The sequence below is a fragment of the Ranitomeya imitator genome, chromosome 1 (genome assembly GCF_032444005.1).
Source record: "Ranitomeya imitator isolate aRanImi1 chromosome 1, aRanImi1.pri, whole genome shotgun sequence".
NCBI classification, from domain to species: Eukaryota; Metazoa; Chordata; class Amphibia; order Anura; family Dendrobatidae; genus Ranitomeya; species Ranitomeya imitator.
Genome location: NC_091282.1, coordinates 496,383,183 through 496,407,626, shown reverse-complemented (window position 1 = coordinate 496,407,626; position 24,444 = coordinate 496,383,183). Strand labels below are relative to the sequence as shown.

Sequence of the window (24,444 nt, the reverse complement as noted above, 5' to 3'; positions counted from 1 at the left end):
CCATACTGGTCTACATCCAGTAGTAATGTCCCCATCCTGATTCTCATTTTGTAATAATGTTCCCATCCTGGTCCCCATATTGTAGTAATATCCTCATCCTGGAGTAATATTTCCTTCCTAGTCCCCATCTTGTAGTAATGTCCCCGTCCTGGTGTCCATCTTGTAGTAAGGTCCCCATCTTGGTCTTTAGCGTGTAGTAATGTCCCCATCCTAGTCCTCATGTTGCAGCAATGTCCCCATTCTAGTCCCCATCTTGTAGTAATGTGCCCATTCTGGTCGCCATCTTGTAGTAATATCACAATTTTGGTCCCCATCTTGTAGTAATGTCCCCATCCTGGTGCCCAACTCGTCAAGACGTGAAAGGTAGGGGAGAGGGAGTTTGTCGGGAGCTGGTCACACCATCTTGTAGTAATGCCCCCATAATTTTGCCATGGTGCCACTGTTCACATACATATTAATAAAAAAAAACAGTTCTTTTCGATGGCGAACATCGTCCTCTTTTCCTCCATAACCGAGGCAGCGCATGGCACCATTTCACACACCGCTCACTGAGCAGGCGAATTGTGTCAGGAGTTGCCTGTTGTGAATTCTGTTATCGAACTCTCTCCTGTGGTCATGAATGGTACTTCGGCGGGTTCTGTCCATGGGCTCCCTCTGGTGGCTGTGAGTGGAGCTGCTGCTTCTGAGGTTCCTTCCACAGGTGACGTAGGTTATTCTTTGACTGGCTGCTCTATTTAACTCCACTCAGATCGTTGCCCCATGCCAGCTGTCAATGTTCTTGTACTGGTTCAGATCGCTCTTGGATCTTTCTGGTGACCTGTCTACTCCAGCAGAAGCTAAGTCCCTGATAGTTTATTATTGGTTCATTGTTTCCTTGTCCAGCTTGCTATTATGATTTTGTCGTGCTAGCTGGAAGCTCTGGGATGCAGAGTGGCACCTCCGCACCGTGAGTCGGTGCGGAGGTCTTTTTTGCACACTCTGCGTGGTCTTTTTGTAGTTTTTTGTGCTGACCGCAAAGATACCTTTCCTATCCTCTGTCTGTTTAGTTAGTCTGGCCTCCCTTTGCTGAAACCTGTTTCATTTCTGCGTTTGTGACTTTCATCTTATCTCACAGTCAATATATGTGGGGGGCTGCCTTTTCCTTTGGGAAATTTCTCTGAGGCAAGGTAGGCTTTATTTTCTATCTTTAGGGCTAGTTAGCTCTTAGGCTGTGAAGAGGCGTCTAGGGAGAGTCAGATACGCTCCACGGCTATTTCTAGTTGTTGTGATAGGATTAGGGGTTGCGGTCAGCAGAGTTTTCCACTTCCCAGAGCTTGTCCTGTGTGAGTTTAACTATCAGGTCGTTCCGGGTGCTCCTAACCACCAGGTCCATAACAGTTGCCATGTGTTCTTCCCCATAATGCCTTGCAGCTATCATATTGCATAGTCAATCGGGATTACCACAGACAATATAAAGGATGGGGGCTGGCCAAAAAAGAGCTATTTTATGCTTGTACTGCCTAGGGATGGGAAGTCAGAGTACACAGCTCATTCTTCATAGGGATAGAAAAAAAACTTACTTTGATTGTGGTGTACAACATTCAGTGCTCAAGCATATTGAGTTGGACTGTCCCAATTTGAGGGAGCTGTCCCGGGAGGTTAGGGCTGTGTCCCAACTTTGAACTCACTCTTTGCAATGTCTTCTCTCTGATGCTCTGCACAAACTTACATTCAATTAAATAAAAAATACTTCTCTTTTCTTGCAATCTGATTTCACCTAATTCGACCTCACAACCTGCATGTTTGTATGCAGTAGCAAGAGCCATTAGCCATAGCCTGTACTGACAAGTGTGAGAGAATGTTCTATATTTGAATGGGGTGTCTAAGGCGTAACGTTTCTCTTTTTGGAGAGTGACATACCAGCTTTGGCTTGTCAAGGTAAGGAGGATTATTTGCCATGCAATGCTCCTCTGGGAAATATAATATGCAAATTGCCTCTTCAGAAAAAAAGAGGACTTAAACTCTATAGCGACACCTATAGTGTGTTATATGATCTGTATGTATTTTAGATTTTTTGTAATAAAAGTTGTGGTTTTTAGCATCTGTTTTTTGATCCAGAGTCTTCATAGTCCTCTATTGGTGTGTCTATAGTGCCACCTATTGGAAGTAGCGATCCTACAAGTCACAATCAACCCTTTGATTCATGCAATATGACTTAGGATAAAAGCCAAATCAGTGAAGGCTCTGAAATCACAGAGTACTGATGAATGGAGATTCAGCTCTATTTACCAGTGCATTTCTTTTTCTTTGTATTCTATACAGAAAAGGTCAGATTGCTTTCTTCCTATAAAATTACTAAAAATTATGAAAACAATTACAATAATTGCATTTTAATTCATTTTTTAAATAAATAAATAAACATCACAAATCAACAAGGAACAGACATATTTTGTGTCCCTGTAAACGCAACAACCCGCAATCGGCGATTGGTAATTCAAATTTTGCTGATGATGCAAATTGCTGCTAGTTCCGGATCGTGGGCACATACCCTTAGACCTTGCTTCAGTATTTGTAAGCCAAAACCAGGAGTGGGTGATAAATACAGCAATAGTGACTTGTTTCTATTATACAGTGGGGAAAAAAAGTATTTAGTCAGCCACCAATTGTGCAAGTTCTCCCACTTAAAAAGATGAGAGAGGCCTGTAATTGACATCATAGGTAGACCACAACTATGAGGGTCAAAATGAGAAACCACATCCAGAAAATCATCTTGTCTGACTGGGCAAGGTTTATTTGGCAAATTATGGTAGAAAATAAGTATTTGGTCACCTAAAAACATGCAAGATTTCTGGCTCTCACAGATCTGTAACATCTTCTTTAAGAGGCTCCTCTGTCCTCCACTCATTACCTGTAGTAATGGCACTTGTTTGAACTTGTTGCCAGTATAAAAGACACCTGTCTACAACCTCAAACAGTCACACTCCAAATTCCACTATGGTGAAGACCAAATAGCGGTCGAAGGACACAAAGAAACAAAATTGTAACCCTGCACCAGGCTGGAAAGACTCAATCTGCAATAGGCAAGCAGCTTGGTGTGATGAAATCAACTGTGGGATCAATAATATGAAAATGGGAGACATACAAGACCACTGATAATCTCACTCGATTTGGAGCTCCACTCAAGATCTCACCCTGTGGGGTCAAAATGATCACAAGAACGGTGAGCAAAAATCCCAGAACCACACAGGGGGACCTATTGAATGGTCTGCATAGAGCTGGAACCACCGTAACAAAGGCTACCATCAGTAACACACCACGCCACCAGGGACTGAGATCCTGCAGTGCCAGATGTGTCCCCCTGCTTAAGCCAGTACATGTCCGGGCCCATCTGAAGTTTGCTAGAGTGCATTTGGATTATCCAGAAGAGTATTGAGAGAATGTCATATGGCAGTGTTTCTCAACTCCATTCCTCAAGACCCCACAACAGGTCATGTTTTCAAGATTTCCTTAGTATTGCACAGGTGATAATTTCATCACCTGCTCAAGCACTAATTCCATCGCCTATGCAATACTAAGGAAATCCTGAAAACATGACCTGCTGTGGGGTCTTGAGGACTGGAGTTGAGAAACACTGTCATATGGTCTGATGAAACCAAAGTAGAACTGTTTGGTAGAAAAAAAACTTTTTCGTGTTTGGAGGAGATAGAATGCTGAGTTGCATCCAAAGAGCACCATACCTACTGTGAAGCATGGGAGTGACAGCATCATGTTTTAGGGCTGTTTATCTGCAAAGTGATCAGGATGACTAATCCGTGTACATGAAAGAATGAATTGGCCCATGTATCGTGAGATTTTAAGTGCAGTCCTCCTTCCATCAGCAAGGGCATTGAAGATGAAACATGGATGGGTCTTTCAGCATGATAATGATCCCAAGCACACCGCCAGGGCAACGAAGGAGTGGCTTCGTGAGAAGCATATGGAGGTCCTGGAGTGGCCAGCCAGTCTCCAGATCTCAACCCCATAGAAAACCTTTGGAGAGGCAGTTGAAAGTTCATGTTGACTAGCGACAGACCCAAAACATCACTACTCTAGAGGAGATCTGCATGGAGGAATGGGCCAACATACCACCAGCAGTGTGTGCCAACCTTGTGAAACATTTGACCTGTGTCATTGCCAACAAAGGATATATAACAAAATATTGAGATGAACTTTTCTTAATTACCAAATACTGATTTTCCACCATAATTTGCAGAATAAATCTTGCCAAATCAGACAAGGTGATTTTCTGAATTTGTTTTCTCAATTTTGACTCTCATAGCTGTGGTTTACCTATGATGTCAGTTACAGGCCTCTCTCATCTTTTTAAGTGGGAGAACTTGCACAATTGGTCGCTGATTAAATACTGTTTTTTCCCCATTGTACTTTTCCACTGATTGTTCCTCTCCTGATTTTGGCTTACACATACTGAGGTAAAATACTGACCAAATAGTAAGTGTTTGACTGTAGCCTTAATAACATTCTTTTCATGGAAAACATGTGTGTGAAGAATAATTAAAAAAATCTCCATCTTTCTCTTTTTTTCTCTCTCTTTTCCTCTTTTTTGTGCAATTTATAGCTTTTCATTATTGCGATATGGTGCTTTACCCACCAATTGCTAAATATATTTTTCAGCAGTAAATGACTGATGTCTCATCATTAACCCCTTAAGCCCCGAGGGTGGTTTGCACGTTAATGACCGGGCCAATTTTTACAATTCTGACCACTGTCCCTTTATGAGGTTATAACTCTGGAATGCTTCAACGGATCTTGGCGATTCTGACATTGTTTTCTCGTGACATATTGTACTTCATTTTAGTGGTAACATTTATTCGATATAACTTGCGTTTATTTGTGAAAAAAACGGAAATTTGGCAAAAATTTAGAAAATTTCGCAATTTTCCAACTTTAAATTTTTATGCCCTTAAATCACAGAGATATGTCACGCAAAATACTTAATAAGTAACATTTCCCACATGTCTACTTTACATCAGCACAATTTTGGAACCAAAATTTTTTTTTGTTAGGGAGTTATAAGGATTAAAAGTTGACCAGCAATTTCTAATTTTTACAACACCATTTTTTTTTAGGGACGACATCTCATTTGAAGTCATTTTGAGGGGTCTATATGATAGAAAATACCCAAGTGTGACACCATTCTAAAAACTGCACCCCTCAAGGTGCTCAAAACCACATTCAAAAAGTTTATTAACCCTTCAGGGGTTTCACAGGAATTTTTGGAATGTTTAAATAAAAATGAATATTTAACTTTTTTTCACACAAAATTTATTTCAGCTCCAATTTGTTTTATTTTACCAAGGGTAATAGGATAAAATGGATGCCAAACGTTGTTGTACAATCTGTACTGAGTACGCTGATACCCCATATGTGGGGGTAAACCACTGTTTGGGCGCATGGCAGAGCTCGGAAGGAAAGGAGCACCATTTGACTTTTCAATGCAAAATTGACAGGAATTGAGATGGGACGCCATGTTGCGTTTGGAGAGCCCCTCATGTGCCTAAACATTGAAATCCCCACAAGTGACACCATTTTGGAAAGTAGACCCCTTAAGGAACTTATCTAGAGGTGTGGTGAGCACTTTGACCCAACAAGTGCTTCACAGAAGTTTATAATGCAGAGCCGTAAAAATAAAAAATCATATTTTTTCACAAAAATGATCTTTTCGCCACCAATTTTTTATTTTCCCAAGGGTAAGAGAAGAAATTAGACCACAAAAGTTGTTGTGCAATTTGTCCTGAGTACGCTGATACCCCATATGTGGGGGTAAACCACTGTTTGGGCGCATGACAGAGCTCGGAAGGAAAGGAGCGCCATTTGACTTTTCAATGCAAAATTGACTGGAATTGAGATGGGACGCCATGTTGCGTTTGGAGAGCCCCTGATGTGCCTAAACATTGGAACCCCTCACAAGTGACACCATTTTGAAAAGTAGACCCCTTAAGGAACTTATCTAGATGTGTGGTGAGCACTTTGACCCAACAAGTGCTTCACAGAAGTTTATAATGCAGAGCCGTAAAAATAAAAAATCTTATTTTTTCACAAAAATGATATTTTCGCCCCCAATTTTTTATTTTCCCTAGGGTAAGAGAAGAAATTAGACCACAAAAGTTGTTGTGCAATTTGTCCTGAGTGCGCCGATACCCCATATGTGGGGGTATACCACTTTTTGGGTGCATAGCAGAGCTCGGAAGGGAAGGAGCGCCATTTGACTTTTCAATGCAAAATTGACTGGAATTAAGATGGGACGCCATGTTGGTTTGGAGAGCCCCTGATGTGCCTAAACATTAAAACCCCCCACAAGTGACACCATTTTGGAAACTAGACCCCTTAAGGAACTTATCTAGATGTGTTTTGAGAGCTTTGAACCTCCAAGTGTTTCACTACAGTTTATAATGCAGAGCCGTTAAAATAAAAAAAAAATTTTTCGCAAAAATTATTTTTTAGCCCCCAGTTTTGTATTTTCACAAGGGTAACAGAATAAATTGGACCCCAAAAGTTGTTGTCCAATTTGTCCTGAGTATGCTGATACCCAATATGTGGGGGGGAACCACTGTTTGGGCGCATGGCAGAGCTCGGAAGGGAAGGAGCGCCATTTGGAATGCAGACTTAGATGGATTGGTCTGCAGGAGTCACGTTGCATTTGCAGAGCCCCTGATGTACCCAAACAGTACAAACCCCCCACAAGTGACCCCATATTAGAAACTAGACCTCCCAAGGAACTTATCTAGATGTGTTGTGAGAACTTTGAACCCCTAAGTGTTTCACTACAGTTTATAACGCAGAGCCGTGAAAATAAAAAAAAATTTTTTTTTCACAAAAATGATTTTTTGGCCCCCAGCTTTGTATTTTTACAAGGGTAACAGAATAAATTGGACCCCAAAAGTTGTTTTCCAATTTGTCCTGAGTACGCTGATACCCAATATGTGGGGGGGAACCACTGTTTGGGCACATGGCAGAGCTCGGAAGGGAAGGAGCGCCATTTGGAATGCAGACTTAGATGGATTGGTCTGCAGGAGTCACGTTGCATTTGCAGAGCCCCTGATGTACCCAAACAGTACAAACCCCCCACAAGTGACCTCATATTGGAAACTAGACCTCCCACGGAACTTATCTAGATGTGTTGTGAAAACTTTGAACCCCCTAGTGTTTCACTACAGTTTACAACGCAGAGCCGTGAAAATAAAAAATCCTTTTTTTTCCCACAAAAATGATTTTTAGCCCCCCAAATTTTTATTTTCCCAAGGATAACAAGAGAACTTGGACCCAAAAAGTTGTTGTCCAATTTGTCTCAAGTAGGATGATACCCCATATGTTGGGGTAAACCCCTGTTTGTGCGCACGGGAGAGCTCGGAAGTGAAGGAGCACTGTTTTACTTTTTCAATGCAGAATTGGCTGGAATTGAGATCGGACGCCATGTCGCGTTTGGAGAGCCCCTGATGTGCCTAAACAGAGGAAACCCCCCAATTTTAAATGAAACCCTAATCCAAACGCACCCCTAACCCTAATCCCAACTGTAACCCTAACCACACCTCTAACCCAGACACACCCCTAACCCTAATCCCAACTGTAACCCTAACCACACACCTAACCCTGACACACCCCTAATTCTAATCCCAACCCTAATCCCAACCGTAAATGTAATCCAAACCCTAACCCTAAGCCTAGCCCTAACCCTAATGGGAAAATGGAAATAAATACATTTTTTTTAAATTTTATTATTTTTCCCTAAGGCTAGGTTCACATTGCGTTAGGGAAATCCGTTTAGCGCTAGCGGATTGCGCTAACGCAATGTCTTTTTAGGTGTCGTGTTTAGTGGTCGCGTTAACGTCCCCGCTCTGGAAGATCGGGAATCGGACCTCGGGCGCGCCGCGGACGCTGCAAGCAGCGTCCGAGGCGCGCCACAAAAGAACGGCACCTTGCTAGCGCGAGCCGAAAATGGCACGCTCTAGCGATGCGCTACACCCGAAAATCACATTGCTGTCAATGGGTGTGCTAACGGACCCGTTGCATGGCGTTAATTGTGACATTTTCGCCATGCAACGCTGTCCGTTAGCGTTAACCCATTAACGCAATGTGAACCTAGCCTAACTAAGGGGGTGATGAAGGGGGGTTTGATTTACTTTTATAGCGTTTTTTATATCGGATTTTTATGATTGGCAGCCGTCACACACTAAAAGACGCTTTTTATAGCAAAAAAGTTTTTGCATCTCCACATTTTGAGACCTATAATTTTTCCATATTTTGGTCCACAGAGTCATGTGAGGTCTTGTTTTTTGCGGGACGAGTTGATGTTTTTATCGGTTACATTTTCGGACACGTGACAGTTTTTGATCGCTTTTTATTCCGATTTTTTGTGAGGCAGAATGACCAAAAACCAGCTATTCATGAATTTCTTTTGGGGGAGGCGTTTATACCGTTCTGCGTTTGGTAAAATTGATGAAGCAGTTTTATTCTTCGGGTCAGTACAATTACAGCGATACCTCATTTATATCTTTTTTTTTATGTTTTGGCGCTTTTATACGATAAAAGGCTATTTTATAGAAAAAATAATTATTTTGGCATCGCTTTATTCTGAGGACTATAACTTTTTTATTTTTTTGGTTATGATGCTATGTGGCGGCTCGTTTTTTGCGGGACAAGATGACATTTTCAGAGATACCATGGTTATTTATATCCGTCTTTTTGATCGCGTGTTATTCCACTTTTTGTTCAGCGTTATGATAATAAAGCGTTGTTTTTTGGCTCGTTTTTTTTTTTTTTTCTTACGGTGTTCACTGAAGGGGTTAACTAGTGGGCCAGTTTTATAGGTCGGGTCGTTACGGACGCGGCGATACTAAATATGTGTACTTTTATTGTTTTTTTGTTTTTTTTTTAGATAAAGAAATGTATTTATGGAAATAATATTTTTTTTTTTCTTCTTTATTTAGGAATTTTTTTTTTTTTTTTTTTACACGTGTGGAAATTTTTTTTTTTATTTTTTCACTTTGTCCCAGGGGGGGACATCACAGATCACCGATCTGACAGTGTGCACAGCACTCTATCAGATCGGTGATCTGACATACAGCCGGGCAGGATTAGAGCTGCAGCTGCAGCCTGATCCTGACCCGGAAGTGCTCCCTGCAGGACCCGGATGCAGCCCGGCGGCCATTTTGGATCCGGGGACTGCAGGGAGAAGACGTTCGGTACACGGTGAGCACATCACCGTGTACCGATCGTCTCAGGGAAGCCCGCAGGGAGCCCCCTCCCTGCGCGATGCTTCCCTGCACCGCCGGCACACCGCGATCATCTTTGATCGCGGTGTGCCGGGGGTTAATGTGCCGGGAGCGGTCCGTGACCGCTCCTGGCACATAGTGCCGGATGTCAGCTGCGATAGGCAGCTGACACCCGGCCGCGATCGGCCGCGCTCCCCCCGTGAGCGCGGCCGATTGCATATGACGTACTATCCCATCGCTGGGAATTAAGTCCCAGGTCACCTGGACGGGATAGTACGTCTTATGGGATTAAGGGGTTAAATAGGGCAGAATTGTCATCACTAGCTATAACTTAAATACATTGTGTCTACTTTCACACATCAGTTTTTTCGTCGCATGCCGATTCCGGCGTCGCGCCACAGCGCCATATCCGGCGTAATTTGTGAAAACAGGATGGGATGGATCCGGTTTTCAGCCGGATCCGATGTATGGATCCGGCGAGAAACCAGATCCGTCCCATCCGGTTGGCATCCGTTTCGTCCAGTTTTCCATCCGGTTTTTGACGGATCCGGTTTTTAAGAATGCCCCTGGGAGGCTCCAAAATGTGATTGGCCCCCTCAAAACTAAGTATACAGTCTTCCTACAGCCCATCAGTCACAGTTTGGAGAGGAGCAAGTGTTTGGAGAGAAGATGGATGTCATTATTGCGAAGATTCTGCAGAACAACTTGGATTTCATTGTGGAGGCGAATCGCTTGAAAGCAATTGTTCTGGAGAAGGAGCGAGAGAGACAACACATCATGCGTCTGCGCCAACGCCGTTTGTAGATCCACCCCATCACCGCACAGAGAATGACACGTGGGGTGTTTTCTACTCTGCTCATGGAGCTACGAGGAAACCCAGAGAAATTTTTCTCATATGTGCGGATGAAAGCAGAGAACTTTGATCTTTTGGTGGACCGAATTGAAGATCTCATCCGAAGGAGTGATATGTATTGCCGATTCTCTATTTCACCTGCCGAGTGTTTGATGGTCACTCTTTGGTAAGCCATTTTTATTGTATGTACTCCTGCAGTACACTTTAATTGATTGTAATTTGATTTTGTAGTACCGTATATACTCGAGTATAAGCCGACCCGAGTATAAGCCTACCCCCCTAATTTTGCCACAAAAAACTGGGAAAACTTATTGACTCGAGTATAAGACTAGAGTAGGAAATGCAGCAGCTACCGGCGAATTTCAAAAATAAAAATAGATGCTCCATACCGTTCATTATTGCCCCATAGATGCTCCATATAAAGCTGTGCCACATATAATGATCTGCACCGTTCATTATGGCCCCATATAAAGCTGTGCCACATATAATGCTCTGCACCGTTCATTATGACCCCATATAAAGCTGTGCCACATATAATGCTCTGCACCGTTCATTATAGCCCCATATAAAGCTGTGCCACATATAATGCTCTGCACCGTTCATTATGGCCCCATATAAAGCTGTGCCACATATAATGCTCTGCACCATTCATTATGGCCCCATATAATGCTGTGCCACATATAATGCTCTGCACCATTCATTATGGCCCCATATAAAGCTGTGCCACATATAATGTTCTGCACCATTCATTATGGCCCTAGATGCTCCATATAAAGCTGAGCCATATAGAATGCTCTGCACCATTCATTATGGACCCATAGATGCTCCATATAAAGATGTGCAATATATAATGCTCTGCACCATTCATTATGGCCCCATAGATGCTCCATATAAAACTGTGCCACATATAATGCTCTGCACCGTTCATTATGGCCCCATAGATGCTCCATATAAAGCTGTGCCACATATAATGCTCTGCACTGTTCATTATGGCCCTATAGATGCTCCATATAAAGCTGTGCCCCATATATAATGCTCTGCACTGTTCATTATGGCCCCATAGATGCTCCATATAAAGCTGTGCCCCATATATAATGCTCTGCACCGTTCATTATGGCCCCTGTTATGATTAGGCAACTCAGTACCACAGTGAACATAGAGGTCAGAGCACATACAGTGATCTGACAATAATCCAAAAACATAGAACGAGCTCTGAGACGTGGGAACTCTGTTGACCGCAATCCCTAATCCTATCCAACAACACTAGAGGCAGCCGTGGATTGCGCCTAACGCTACCTATGCAACTCGGCACAGCCTGAGAAACTAGCTAGCCTGAAGATAGAAAATAAGCCTACCTTGCCTCAGAGAAATACCCCAAAGGAAAAGGCAGCCCCCCACATATAATGACTGTGAGAAAGATGAAAAGACAAACGTAGAGATGAAATAGATTTAGCAAAGTCAGGCCCGACTTTCTGAACAGAGCGAGGATAGGAAAGGTAACTTTGCGGTCAACACAAAACCCTAAAAACCACGCAAAGGGGGCAAAAAGACCCTCCGTACCGAACTAACGGCACGGAGGTACACCCTCTGCGTCCCAGAGCTTCCAGCAAACAAATAGATAAGCTGGACAGAAGAAAAGCAAACAAAATAGCAAAGGAAAACTTAGCTATGCAGAGCAGCAGGCCACAGGAACGATCCAGGAGGAAAACAAGTCCAATACTGGAACATTGACAGGAAGCCAGGATCAAAGCACTAGGTGGAGTTAAGTAGAGCAGCACCTAACGACCTCACCACATCACCTGAGGGAGGAAACTCAGAAGCCGCAGTACCACTTCCCTCCACCAACGGAAGCTTACAGAGAGAATCAGCCGAAGTACCACTTGTGACCACAGGAGGGAGCTCTGCCACAGAATTCACAACAGTACCCCCCCCTTGAGGAGGGGTCACTGAACCCTCACCAGAGCCCCCAGGCCGACCAGGATGAGCCACATGAAAGGCACGAACAAGATCGGGAGCATGGACATCAGAGGCAAAGACCCAGGAATTATCTTCCTGAGCATAACCCTTCCACTTAACCAGATACTGGAGTTTCCATCTTGAAACACGAGAATCCAAAATCTTCTCCACAATATACTCCAACTCCCCCTCCACCAAAACCGGGGCAGGAGGGTCAACAGAAGGAACCATAGGTGCCACGTATCTCCGCAACAATGACCTATGGAATACGTTATGTATGGAAAAAGAATCTGGAAGGGTCAGACGAAAAGACACAGGATTAAGAACCTCAGAAATCCTATACGGACCAATGAAACAAGGTTTAAACTTAGGAGAGGAAACCTTCATAGGAATATGACGAGAAGATAACCAAACCAGATCCCCAACACGAAGTCGGGGACCCACACAGCGTCTGCGATTAGCAAAACGTTGAGCCTTCTCCTGGAACAAGGTCAAATTGTCCACTACCTGAGTCCAAATCTGCTGCAACCTGTCCACCACAGTATCCACACCAGGACAGTCCGAAGACTCAACCTGTCCTGACGAGAAACGAGGATGGAACCCAGAGTTGCAGAAAAATGGCGAAACCAAGGTAGCCGAGCTAGCCCGATTATTAAGGGCGAACTCAGCCAAAGGCAAAAAGGACACCCAGTCATCCTGATCAGCAGAAACAAAACATCTCAGATATGTTTCCAAGGTCTGATTGGTTCGTTCGGTCTGGCCATTAGTCTGAGGATGGATAGCCGAGGAAAAAGACAAGTCAATGCCCATCCTACCACAAAAGGCTCGCCAAAACCTCGAAACAAACTGGGAACCTCTGTCAGAAACGATATTCTCTGGAATGCCATGTAAACGAACCACATGCTGGAAGAACAATGGCACCAAATCAGAGGAGGAAGGCAATTTAGACAAGGGTACCAAATGGACCATCTTAGAAAAGCGATCACAGACCACCCAAATGACTGACATCTTTTGAGAAACGGGAAGATCTGAAATAAAATCCATAGAGATATGTGTCCAAGGCCTCTTCGGGACTGGCAAGGGCAAAAGCAACCCACTGGCACGAGAACAGCAGGGCTTAGCCCGAGCACAAATCCCACAGGACTGCACAAAAGTACGCACATCCCGCGACAGAGATGGCCACCAAAAGGATCTAGCCACTAACTCTCTGGTACCAAAGATTCCAGGATGACCAGCCAAGACCGAACAATGAACCTCAGAGATAACTTTATTCGTCCACCTATCAGGGACAAACAGTTTCTCCGCTGGATAACGATCAGGTTTATTAGCCTGAAATTTTTGCAGCACTCGCCGCAAATCAGGGAAGATGGCAGACACAATTACTCCCTCTTTGAGGATACCCGCCGGCTCAGATACACCCGGAGAGTCGGGCACAAAACTCCTAGACAGAGCATCCGCCTTCACATTTTTAGAGCCCGGAAGGTATGAAATCACAAAGTCAAAACGGGCAAAAAACAACGACCAACGAGCTTGTCTAGGATTCAACCGCTTGGCGGACTCGAGATAAGTCAAGTTCTTATGATCAGTCAAGACCACCACGCGATGCTTAGCTCCTTCAAGCCAATGACGCCACTCCTCGAATGCCCACTTCATGGCCAGCAACTCTCGGTTGCCCACATCATAATTTCGCTCAGCAGGTGAAAACTTCCTGGAAAAGAAGGCGCACGGTTTCATCACTGAGCAATCAGAACCTCTCTGCGACAAAACAGCCCCTGCTCCAATCTCAGAAGCATCAACCTCGACCTGGAACGGAAGCGAAACATCTGGTTGACACAACACAGGGGCAGAAGAAAAACAACGCTTCAACTCTTGAAAAGCTTCCGCAGCAGCAGAAGACCAATTGACCACATCAGCACCCTTCTTGGTCAAATCGGTCAATGGTTTAGCAATACTAGAAAAATTGCAGATGAAGCGACGATAAAAATTAGCAAAGCCCAGGAACTTTTGCAGACTTTTCAGAGATGTCGGCTGAGTCCAATCATGGATGGCTTGGACCTTAACAGGATCCATGTCGATAGTAGAAGGGGAAAAGATGAACCCCAAAAATGAAACCTTCTGCACACCAAAGAGTCACTTTGATCCCTTCACAAACAAAGAATTAGCACGCAGGACCTGAAAAACCGTTCTGACCTGCTTCACATGAGACTCCCAATCATCCGAGAAGATCAAAATGTCATCCAAGTACACAATCAGGAATTTATCCAGGTACTCTCGGAAGATGTCATGCATAAAGGACTGAAACACTGATGGAGCATTGGCAAGTCCGAATGGCATTACTAGATACTCAAAATGACCCTCGGGCGTATTAAATGCAGTTTTCCATTCATCGCCTCGCTTAATTTGCACAAGATTATACGCACCACGAAGATCTATCTTGGTGAACCAACTAGCTCCCTTAATCCGAGCAAACAAATCAGATAACAACGGCAAGGGGTACTGAAATTTAACCGTGATCTTATTTAGAAGGCGGTAATCTATACAAGGTCTCAGCGAACCATCCTTCTTGGCTACAAAAAGGATCCCTGCTCCTAATGGCGACGATGACGGGCGAATATGCCCCTTCTCCAGGGACTCCTTCACATAACTGTGCATAGCGGCGTGCTCAGGCACAGATAAATTAAACAATCGGCCTTTTGGGAACTTACTACCAGGAATCAAATTGATAGCACAATCACAATCCCTATGCGGAAGTAGGGCATCGGACTTGGGCTCATCAAATACATCCCGGTAATCAGACAAGAACTCTGGAACCTCAGAAGGGGTGGATGACGAAATTGACAGAAATGGAACATCACCATGTACCCCCTGACAACCCCAGCTGAACACCGACATGGATTTCCAATCTAATACTGGATTATGGACTTGTAGCCATGGCAACCCCAACACGACCACATCATGCAGATTATGCAACACCAGAAAGCGAATAACCTCCTGATGTGCAGGAGCCATGCACATGGTCAGCTGGGTCTAGTACTGAGGCTTATTCTTGGCCAAAGGCGTAGCATCAATTCCTCTCAATGGAATAGGACACTGCAAGGGCTCCAAGAAAAACCCACAATGCTTAGCATACTCCAAGTCCATCAAATTCAGGGCAGCGCCTGAATCCACAAATGCCATGACAGAATACGATGACAAAGAGCAGATCAAGGTAACGGACAGAAGAAATTTTGACTGTACTGTACCAATGGTGGCAGACCTAGCGAACCGCTTAGTGTGCTTAGGACAATCAGAGATAGCATGAGTGGAATCACCACAGTAGAAACACAGCCCATTCAGACGTCTGTGTTCTTGCCGTTCAACTCTGGTCAAAGTCCTATCGCACTGCATAGGCTCAGGTTTAAGCTCAGGTAATACCGCCAAATGGTGCACAGATTTACGCTCACGCAAGCGTCGACCAATCTGAATGGCCAAAGACATAGACTCATTCAAACCAGCAGGCATAGGAAATCCCACCATGACATCCTTAAGGGCTTCAGAGAGACCCTTTCTGAACATAGCTGCCAGCGCAGATTCATTCCATTGAGTGAGCACGGACCACTTTCTAAATTTCTGACAATAAATCTCTATCTCATCCTGACCCTGACAAAGAGCCAGCAAATTTTTTTCTGCCTGATTCACAGAATTAGGCTCATCGTACAGCAATCCGAGCGCCAGGAAAAACGCATCGATATTACTTAATGCAGGATCTCCTGGCGCAAGAGAAAATGCCCAGTCCTGAGGGTCGCCACGCAAAAAAGAAATAATGATCAAAACCTGTTGAACTGGATCACCAGAGGAGCGAGGTTTCAAGGCCAGAAATAGTTTACAATTATTTTTGAAACTCAGAAACTTAGTTCTATCACCAAAAAACAAATCAGGAATAGGAATTCTTGGTTCTAACATAGATTTCTGATCAATAGTGTCTTGAATCTTTTGTACTCTTGCCGAGAGCTGATCCACACATGAAGACAGACTTCTAATGTCCATTGCTACACCTGTGTCCTGAACCACCCAAATGTCTAGGGGAAAAAAAAGGCAAAACACAGTGCAGAGAAAAAAAAATGGTCTCAGAACTTCTTTTTTCCCTCTATTGAGAATCATTAGTACTTTGGCTTCCTGTACTGTTATGATTAGGCAACTCAGTACCACAGTGAACATAGAGGTCAGAGCACATACAGTGATCTGACAATAATCCAAAAACATAGAACGAGCTCTGAGACGTGGGAACTCTGTTGAACGCAATCCCTAATCCTATCCAACAACACTAGAGGCAGCCGTGGATTGCGCCTAACGCTACCTATGCAACTCGGCACAGCCTGAGAAACTAGCTAGCCTGAAGATAGAAAATAAGCCTACCTTGCCTCAGAGAAATACCCCAAAGGAAAAGGCAGCCCCCCACATATAATGACTGTGAGAAAGATGAAAAGACAAACGTAGAGATGAAATAGATTTATGGGCAGCACGGTGGCGCAGTGGTTAGCACAGCATCCTTGCAGCGCTGGAGTCCTGGGTTCAAACCCCACCAAGGACAACATCTGCAAAGAGTTTGTATGTTCTCTCCGTGTTTGCGTGGGTTTCCTCCGGGTACTCCGGTTTCCTCCCACATTCCAAAGACATACTGATAGGGAATTTAGATTGTGAGCCCCATCGGGGACAGTGATGATAATGTGTGCAAAATGTAAAGCGCTGCGGAATATGTTAGCGCTATATAAAAATAAAGATTATTATTATTAGATTAAAGTGAGGCCCGACTTTCTGAACAGAGCGAGGATAGGAAAGGTAACTTTGCGGTCAACACAAAACCCTAAAAACCACGCAAAGGGGGCAAAAAGACCCTCCGTACCGAACTAACGGCACGGAGGTACACCCTCTGCGTCCCAGAGCTTCCAGCAAACAAATAGAGAAGCTGGACAGAAGAAAAGCAAACAAAATAGCAAAGGAAAACTTAGCTATGAAGAGCAGCAGGCCACAGGAACGATCCAGGAGGAAAACAAGTCCAATACTGGAACATTGACAGGAAGCCAGGATCAAAGCACTAGGTGGAGTTAAGTAGAGCAGCACCTAACGACCTCACCACATCACCTGAGGGAGGAAACTCAGAAGCCGCAGTACCACTTCCCTCCACCAACGGAAGCTTACAGAGAGAATCAGCCGAAGTACCACTTGTGACCACAGGAGGGAGCTCTGCCACAGAATTCACAACAGGCCCCATAGATGCTCCATATATAAGCTGTACCATATATAATGCTCTGCACCATTTATTATGGCCTCATAGATGCTCCATATAAAGCTGTGCCCCAAATATAATGCTCTGCACCGTTCATTATGGCCCCATAGATGCTCCATATAAAGTTGTGCCATATATAATGCTTCTGCTGCAATAAAACTAAATCACATACTCACCTCTCTTCACTCAGGACGCCGGCGCTTTCAATATTTACCTGCTCCTCGTGCGTCTCCGTTTCCAGCACTGACACTCAGCAGAGGGCGCGCACTGACTACGTCACCGCGCCCTCTGACCTGAGCGTCACTGCCAGAGGACGCTGGAGACGAAGCCACACCGGAACGAGGAGCAGGTAAATGTCGCGCAGCGCTCCCCTCCCCGTATACTTACCTGCTCCTGACGCGGTCCTTCCGTGTCCCTGCTTCTTCCACCGCTGCATCTTCTTCCTGTATTGAGCGGTCACAGTTACCGATCATTACTGTAATGAATATGCGGCTCCACCTCTACGGGAGGTGGAGCTGCATATTCATTACTGTAATGAGCGGTGCCATGTGACCGCTCAGTACAGGAAGAATCTGCAGCGCTGGAAGAAGCAGGGACTGCAGGGACCGCGCCAGGAGCAGGTAAGTATAACTAGACCGCCAGAGCCCCCCCTCCCCTGCCGACCCCCGGGTATGACTCGAGTATAAGCCGAGAGGGGGACTTTCAGCCCAAAAAAATGGGCTGAAAATCTCAGCTTATACTCGAGTATATACGGTAATTTCTGCCTTGATTTTGTTCACAGATTCCTTGCTACTGGAGAATCCCTTTCGTCACTACATTTCCAGTTCAGATTGGGAATTTCCACCATCTCTGGAATTGTAAAGCACACTTGCCGTGCACTGTGGGACTCTGCACAGTGAATTTATACCACATCCCACAATGGAGAATTGGTTGGAAGTAGCCAAGAAATTCCAGCAAGTGTGTCAGTTTCCCAATTGCTTGGGCGCGGTGGACGGGAAACATATCCGTATTGTGAAACCGCCTGCATCTGGATCAGAATATTTTAACTATAAAAAGTACTTTTCAATTGTGCTGATGGACATCGCTAATGCGGATTACAAATTTGTAGCGGTGGATATTGGGGCGTATGGCCGCTCTAATGATTCCCAAGTTTTAAAACTGTCTGCAATGGGGCGTCATTTGTATGGAAACACCTTTCAATTCCCCCCCCCCCCCACACTGCCTCATATCTCTGGGCCACCAATGCCTTTTGTTTGTGTTGGGGATGAAGCCTTCCAGCTGAAACCCTATTCCAGTCGCGAATTAACCCAAACTAAAATAATTTTTAACTCCTCACACATGCATGGAGAATGGTGGTGTGCGCTTTTGGGATTTTGACCGCCAAATGGAGAGTTCTACTGACATCTATAAACTTGAATACAGACACTGTTGACAAGGTGGTGAAAGCTTGTGTTGTCCTGCACAATTTTGTGATTTCCAAGGAACATATTTCCATTGAGGACCACTCTGAAGAAACCACCTTGGCTGATTATAACAACATAACATATAGAAGTTCTGTGACAGTTTCCCAAATTAGGGACCAATTCACAGAATACTTTATGTCACTGGAAGGAAGAATAGACTGGCAGGATGAGAGAGTTTGAACAATTTGTCTTTGACCTTGTAACGGTATTTGACCTACTTTTATCCAAGTTGTGTACCTGTTTGTGTTCTACCCAAAGTATTTTACCTTCTTTTCCCAAGTTGTGTACCTCTTTGGGTTCTACCCAAAGTATTTTACCTTCTTTTACCCAAGTTGTGTACCTCTTTGGGTTCCACACAAAGTATTTTACCTCTACCAATAAACCATCTTTAACCCAAGTGTTAACTATACCTTATAAAATAAAATACAAATTTGCTGAAAAAACTCAGTTTTATTACAATTTTTTTCAACAAAACAATAATAAAATTCTGTTTGGCAACACAAAAAAATAACCTCAAACTTAGAGGTTTCAATATGTCGGGGTGGAGATAGTGCTGGAGGGGCTGTCAGATAAGGACACTTCGACAGTGGGAGTGTGGAGAGAGGAATGTGGTGGTTTTGGTGGGGAAGGATCAATAGCTAGTGGTGAACTGGTGGAGAAAGCAAGTGAACGGGTGGACAGGAAACTGGGAGTTTGGTTAGGAATTTGGTATGATGGAGGGGCGTAGCTGATGGTTTGGGAGGATTGGGAGGCTGAAGCGTTGAGGGGTGGAGAAGGGGGTTGGGATATGACGGTTGAATGAGGCTGCTGGTAGTGGGCAGGGAGAGGAGGCACGGAAGATGTTCGAAACTGGTATGGGGAGGGATGTTCATACTGGTCTGGATGGTGGGAAGGGGCACGGGCCGACGCTGGTAGTTGTCTGGATGGTGGGACGAGGCACGGTCACGATGTGGGTAATGGTGAAGTTGGTGGGACGGGTCTCGGGCACGTTGCTGGTACAGGAAAGGAGGATGGTAGTGGCTGTAGTGAGGGACAGTGGCTGAAGGGGGGGCAGGTGCAGGAGGGGTGGCAAGTGCGGTGGCTTTTGAGGCAATGAGCGCTAGATTAGACTGGCAGGCTTCCATTACTTGCATCTGCTGATCAGTAGATAGCTTCTCCATTTGCTCGAGTACTGACCGGAAAAAAGTGTGGCTCTGTGACTGACTTGCTTATGAACGCATCATTAGCAGAAGTGTATGCAACTCGAGTATGCTTTTATTTATTAAATTGAAACCTGCAGCCATTTGCTCGGACAAAACTTTGAGACAGTCCTGAAAGGATGCGTTCAGGTGCAAGAACTCGGGCGCATAGCTCTGTACCTGATCCCTCTGCCACTGGTGCCCCGAAGCTACAGGTGTGCTAGAGGTGGCAGGAGCAGAGGGGTGGGGTACAGGAAAAGCTATATCCTCACCAGCAGATTCATGCAATGGAACCGGCCAGGATGCTCCAGCGCTGGTGGATGGGACCGAGGGATCAGATGGGTGGGAAGGCTGGGAAGGTGCAGAGTGGGAAGGTGCAGAGGGACCGGGACTGTCGAAGTGTCCCTCGGTGGCAGACTCCTGAGGGATTGGCCCAGAAGGGTTCAACGCAGCTGCAGGCTCCCGAGTGCTCTCGAAAGTGCTGTGGAACAAAGAAAAAAAAAGTAATTAATATACTGATATTGCATGGCTCTTGCTGAAACAACAAAAGAGGGTTAGACATGTAAAACATTGCTTATTACACGTGGTGGGTAATATTTACCTTCGGGTCACCATCGTCGACCTGAGGAACGACAGGGCTTGGGCATATTTGTATCTGCTCCTGCGTCCTCCAGAACCACTCGGGGCCCGCATCTCTTTGTTGAACTCCTTCTTAAAGTGATCCCTTATAGACTGCCACCACTTCACAATCCTGTCACCTGTAAAAAAAGGAGAAACACAAATTGGTTAAGATACAATCCTTTGAGTGCATCTACATAACTGAACTGTGTATACTTACGTTCTTGATTCTGGGCCCAAACGAGGTTCTCCCAGCTCTCAACTAGCTGCTGGCATACTTGTTCCCAGAGTTCACGGGTCACTATGACATCGGCATGGCGGTGGTCACCCATGTTCCACAGCGGCTCCCTTTCTCGGATCAGATCGATGAGGAGGTCAATATTGAGGCCGACCTCCTCACCCTCCGAATCAGGAGCACGCTGTGAAGCCTGTTATAAAAAAAGGTAAAAAAAAAAGGAAAATTAGGTTGAAAACAAAGAAAATGCCAAAAAAAAAAAAAGATGCTTACATGATGACGGCTGCCACGACTCTCACGCCGACGGACCCTAGGAGCCACTCAGGGGACCTCTTGATGGAGCACCAGAATCCGAACTCTAAAGAAAAACATAACAATTATGCGCTCGTAGTTTGCCTTTTTATGTGTTGTGTACATTTTGACATCTTTAATGATCATTCTGTTCATGTTGTGCGATGTGTCCAATGATCTGTTTCTATGTGTTGTGTGCATTGTTCTTTCTGTAATCTTTTGTTTTTATGTGTTTGGTGTAGTGTATGGTTTGTGGTTCTGCGATGCATGAAAGAAACATACCAATTGTGATCCCGTTCCAGATCTTTCTCCATCCCTTCGGTCTTCTTCCGGAAGCACCTCTTCTGCAGTAGCAGCTTCCTACAAAAATGAGAAATGGTGAAATATATATATATATATCTATATATATATATATATAGATATATATATATAGAGAGAGAGAGATATATATATATATGTGTGTGTATGTATATATATATATATATATATATATATATACATACAATGTGTACCAAATTATTGCGCAAATTGGATTTAAGTGTCATAAAGATTTAATTGTTTTGTTTTTCAAATAAACTTGTGGATGATATTGTGTCTCAGGGCTCAATAGATAACTGAAATCAATCTTAAACACATGTGATAATTAGTTTTCCAGGTGATTCTAATTAAAGGAAAACTACTTAAAATGATGTTCCACATTATTAAGCAGGCCAAAGGTTTCAAGCAAAATGAGAAATAAAAAGGATCGCTCTGCTGCTGAAAAGCGTTAAATAGTGCAATGCCTTGGACAAGGTATGAAAAAATTAGATACTTCACAAAAACTTTGTGAAGAGATTTGTGACTGAAACAGAGCACAGACAGAGTTCATGCAGATAAAGGCATAATGAGGAAGGTTTCTGCCAGACAAATTCATTGGATTAAGAGAGCAGCTGCCAAAATACCATTACAAAGCAGCAAACACTTATTTGAAGCTGCTGGTGCCTCTGGAGTCTCTCGAACCTCAAGGTGTATGATCCTTCAAAGGCTTGCTGTGGTGCATAAACCTACTATTCGGACACCCCTAAACAGTGTACATGAGCAGAAACGGTTGCAGTGGGCCCAGACATACATGAAGACTAATTTTCAAACAGTCTTGTTTACTGATGAGTGTCGAGCAACCCTGGATGGTCCAGATGGATGGAGTAGTGGATGGTTGGTGGATGGCCACCATGTCGTAACAAGGCTGGGACGTCAGCAAGGAGGGGGAGAAATCATGTTTTGGGCCGGAATCGTGGGGAAACAGCTGGTGGGGCCCTTTAAGGTTCCTGAAGATGTGAAAATGACCTCTGTAAAGTTTCTGACTGACAACTTTCTTCCATAGTCTAAAAGCAGAAACGTGCCTTCAGGAGCAAAATCATCTTCATGCATGACAATGCACCATCTCATGCTGCAAAGAATACTTCTGAGCCATTGGCTGCTATGGGCATAAAAGGAGATAAATTCATGGTGTGGCCACCATCTTCACTTGACCTCAACCGTACAGAGAACCTTTGGAGTATCATCCAGCACAAGATCTATGAGGGTGGGAGGCAGCTCACATCAAAACAGCAGCTCTGGGAAGCTATTATGACTTGATGCAAAGACGTACAAACAGAAACTCTCCAAAAACTCAAGAATGAAAGAATTGTGAAGGTGATATCAAAGAAGGGTTCCTATGTTAACATGTAACTTGGCCTGTTAGGATGTTTTAGAGTTAAATAGCTTTTTTGTTCAGTGACTGTGACCTCCTAATGCTGCAAATTCCACAAATGAGCATTTTCAGTTCTTTAACCCCTTAATGACCGCCAATACGTCTTTTAACTGACCTGAGATATTATAGAATAGCCTCCCTATACAGGTAACAATCCAGTAGCTGTCGGCTGTGCACTATAGCTGACAACTTTCTGCATCAGCCACGATCAGTGTTTGCACCGTCCAAATCTGTTTAACCCCTTAGATGCTGCTGTAAATAGTGACTACATCATTGTATATGGTTAACAGAGTGTGGGGGCTTCCTCTTTATCCAAATTGGTGCCCTCAGATAATGATTTTGTGATCCTGATGTTTGCCGTGGCAATTCATGACGAAAAAGCAGCATTAGCATCTGATGGCTGTTGTAACCTGTTCAGAAGTTAGAGGCATTTAGGTGGTAAAAATACACATTTTCATTTCTGTCATACCACTTTGCATTAATTCCTGTAAATCACCTGAAGGGTTAATAAACTACCTGACAGCAGTTTTAGATATGTCAGGGGGTGCTGTTTTTAAAACGGTATCACGTTTGGGGGTTTCCCAATACATGAGACCCCTAAAGTCACTTCAAACATGGATAAGTCCCTAAAAAAATAAATTTTGTAAATTTCCGTGAAAAAATGAAAATTGCTGCTACATTTTTAAACCTCCAAAAATGCTAACAAAATAAAATAACATTTTACAAATGGTGCTGATGTAAAGCTGACATGTGGGAAATGTTATTTATTCATGGTTTGCTGTGGTATGACCATTTGGATTAAAGGGATAATCATTAAAATTTTGAAAATTGCAAATTTTTTAATATTTTTCTCAAATTTTTGATATTTTTTATAAACAAACACAAAACATATTGACCTAAATTTACCATTATCATAAAGTATAATGTGTCAGGAAAAAACAATCTCAAAATCACTGGGATTTGTTGAAGCGTTCCAGAGTTATTACCACATAAAGTGACACTGGTCAGATTTCAAAAATTTGGCTCTGTCACTAAGGGGTTAAAACATATCAAATGTTTAGAAATTCTACTGTACCTAATACTTTGGAACAGTGCATTTTGAGTTTGTATTCATTTTGGAGATTATACTGTTATCATTGGGAGGTTTCTTCAATAAAATTCAATGTATACTCTATCAGGTGATGACTTTTTTTAGACTGACTGTCATTTGCACCGACCATTTAGGAAAATCCGAGAAAAATGTCATCTGCATAATAATTTGGAACATAGTGTACATACAGAGAGAGCGCGAGAGAGAGAGCTAGACAGAGACAGAGAGAGAGCTTTTTCATATAACTGTATATGTGTCCTGGGGGCAGCCCTATAGGTTCTGAGCATGCTCAGATTAAAAAACTGGATCAGGCCGCCGGATCTGCCTTTTCCCGGATCCGGCACATTCCAGCGTCCATAGACATGCATTGTAGCAAAAAGCTGGAAGAGCCGGATCCGGCCCTTCCGGCTTTTTCACTGGAGACAAAAAACGTTACAGTAGACTTTTTTCCAGATGCCGGAATCAAAATGTTCGCCGGATCTGGAAAAAAAACGGAAGGAACGCTAGGCCATCCGGC

At 43.9% G+C, this 24,444-nt stretch overlaps 2 protein-coding genes across 4 annotated transcripts in view; one reads left to right on the top strand and one right to left on the bottom strand.

Annotated features, from left to right (window-relative positions):
* The window catches only part of ADAMTSL1 (ADAMTS like 1), a 550,804-nt gene that overhangs the window by 488,670 nt on the left and 37,690 nt on the right, over positions 1–24,444 (top strand). Inside the window, exon 24 of one of the 3 annotated variants that reach the window (XM_069766237.1) lies at positions 18,105–18,267. The exons of the other annotated variants lie outside the window; for them this stretch is intronic. Within the exon in view, the coding sequence (XP_069622338.1) occupies positions 18,105–18,184 (80 nt within the window). The 3' untranslated portion in view covers positions 18,185–18,267. Of the gene's footprint in view, positions 1–18,104; positions 18,268–24,444 lie in introns of those variants that run through there. 3 annotated transcript variants of the gene reach the window in all.
* On the bottom strand, positions 19,873–20,940 carry LOC138676712 (uncharacterized). The gene is made up of 3 exons (XM_069766250.1): positions 20,803–20,940; positions 20,566–20,722; positions 19,873–20,445 (listed from the first exon to the last, which is right to left on the bottom strand). The coding sequence occupies exons 1-3, from the start codon at positions 20,912–20,914 to the stop codon at positions 19,995–19,997; spliced, it is 720 nt and encodes a 239-aa protein (XP_069622351.1). The 5' UTR covers positions 20,915–20,940; the 3' UTR covers positions 19,873–19,994.

Coding starts and splice junctions, on each gene's coding strand:
- LOC138676712 (XM_069766250.1), bottom strand. CDS start 20,914: ATGGGTGACCACCGCCATGCCGATGTCATAGTGACCCGTGAACTCTGG. Junction 20,723..20,802: donor TTGGGCCCAGAATCAAGAAC/GTAAGTATACAC, acceptor CTTTTTTTACAG/GTGACAGGATTGTGAAGTGG. Junction 20,446..20,565: donor TCGACGATGGTGACCCGAAG/GTAAATATTACC, acceptor TTTGTTCCACAG/CACTTTCGAGAGCACTCGGG.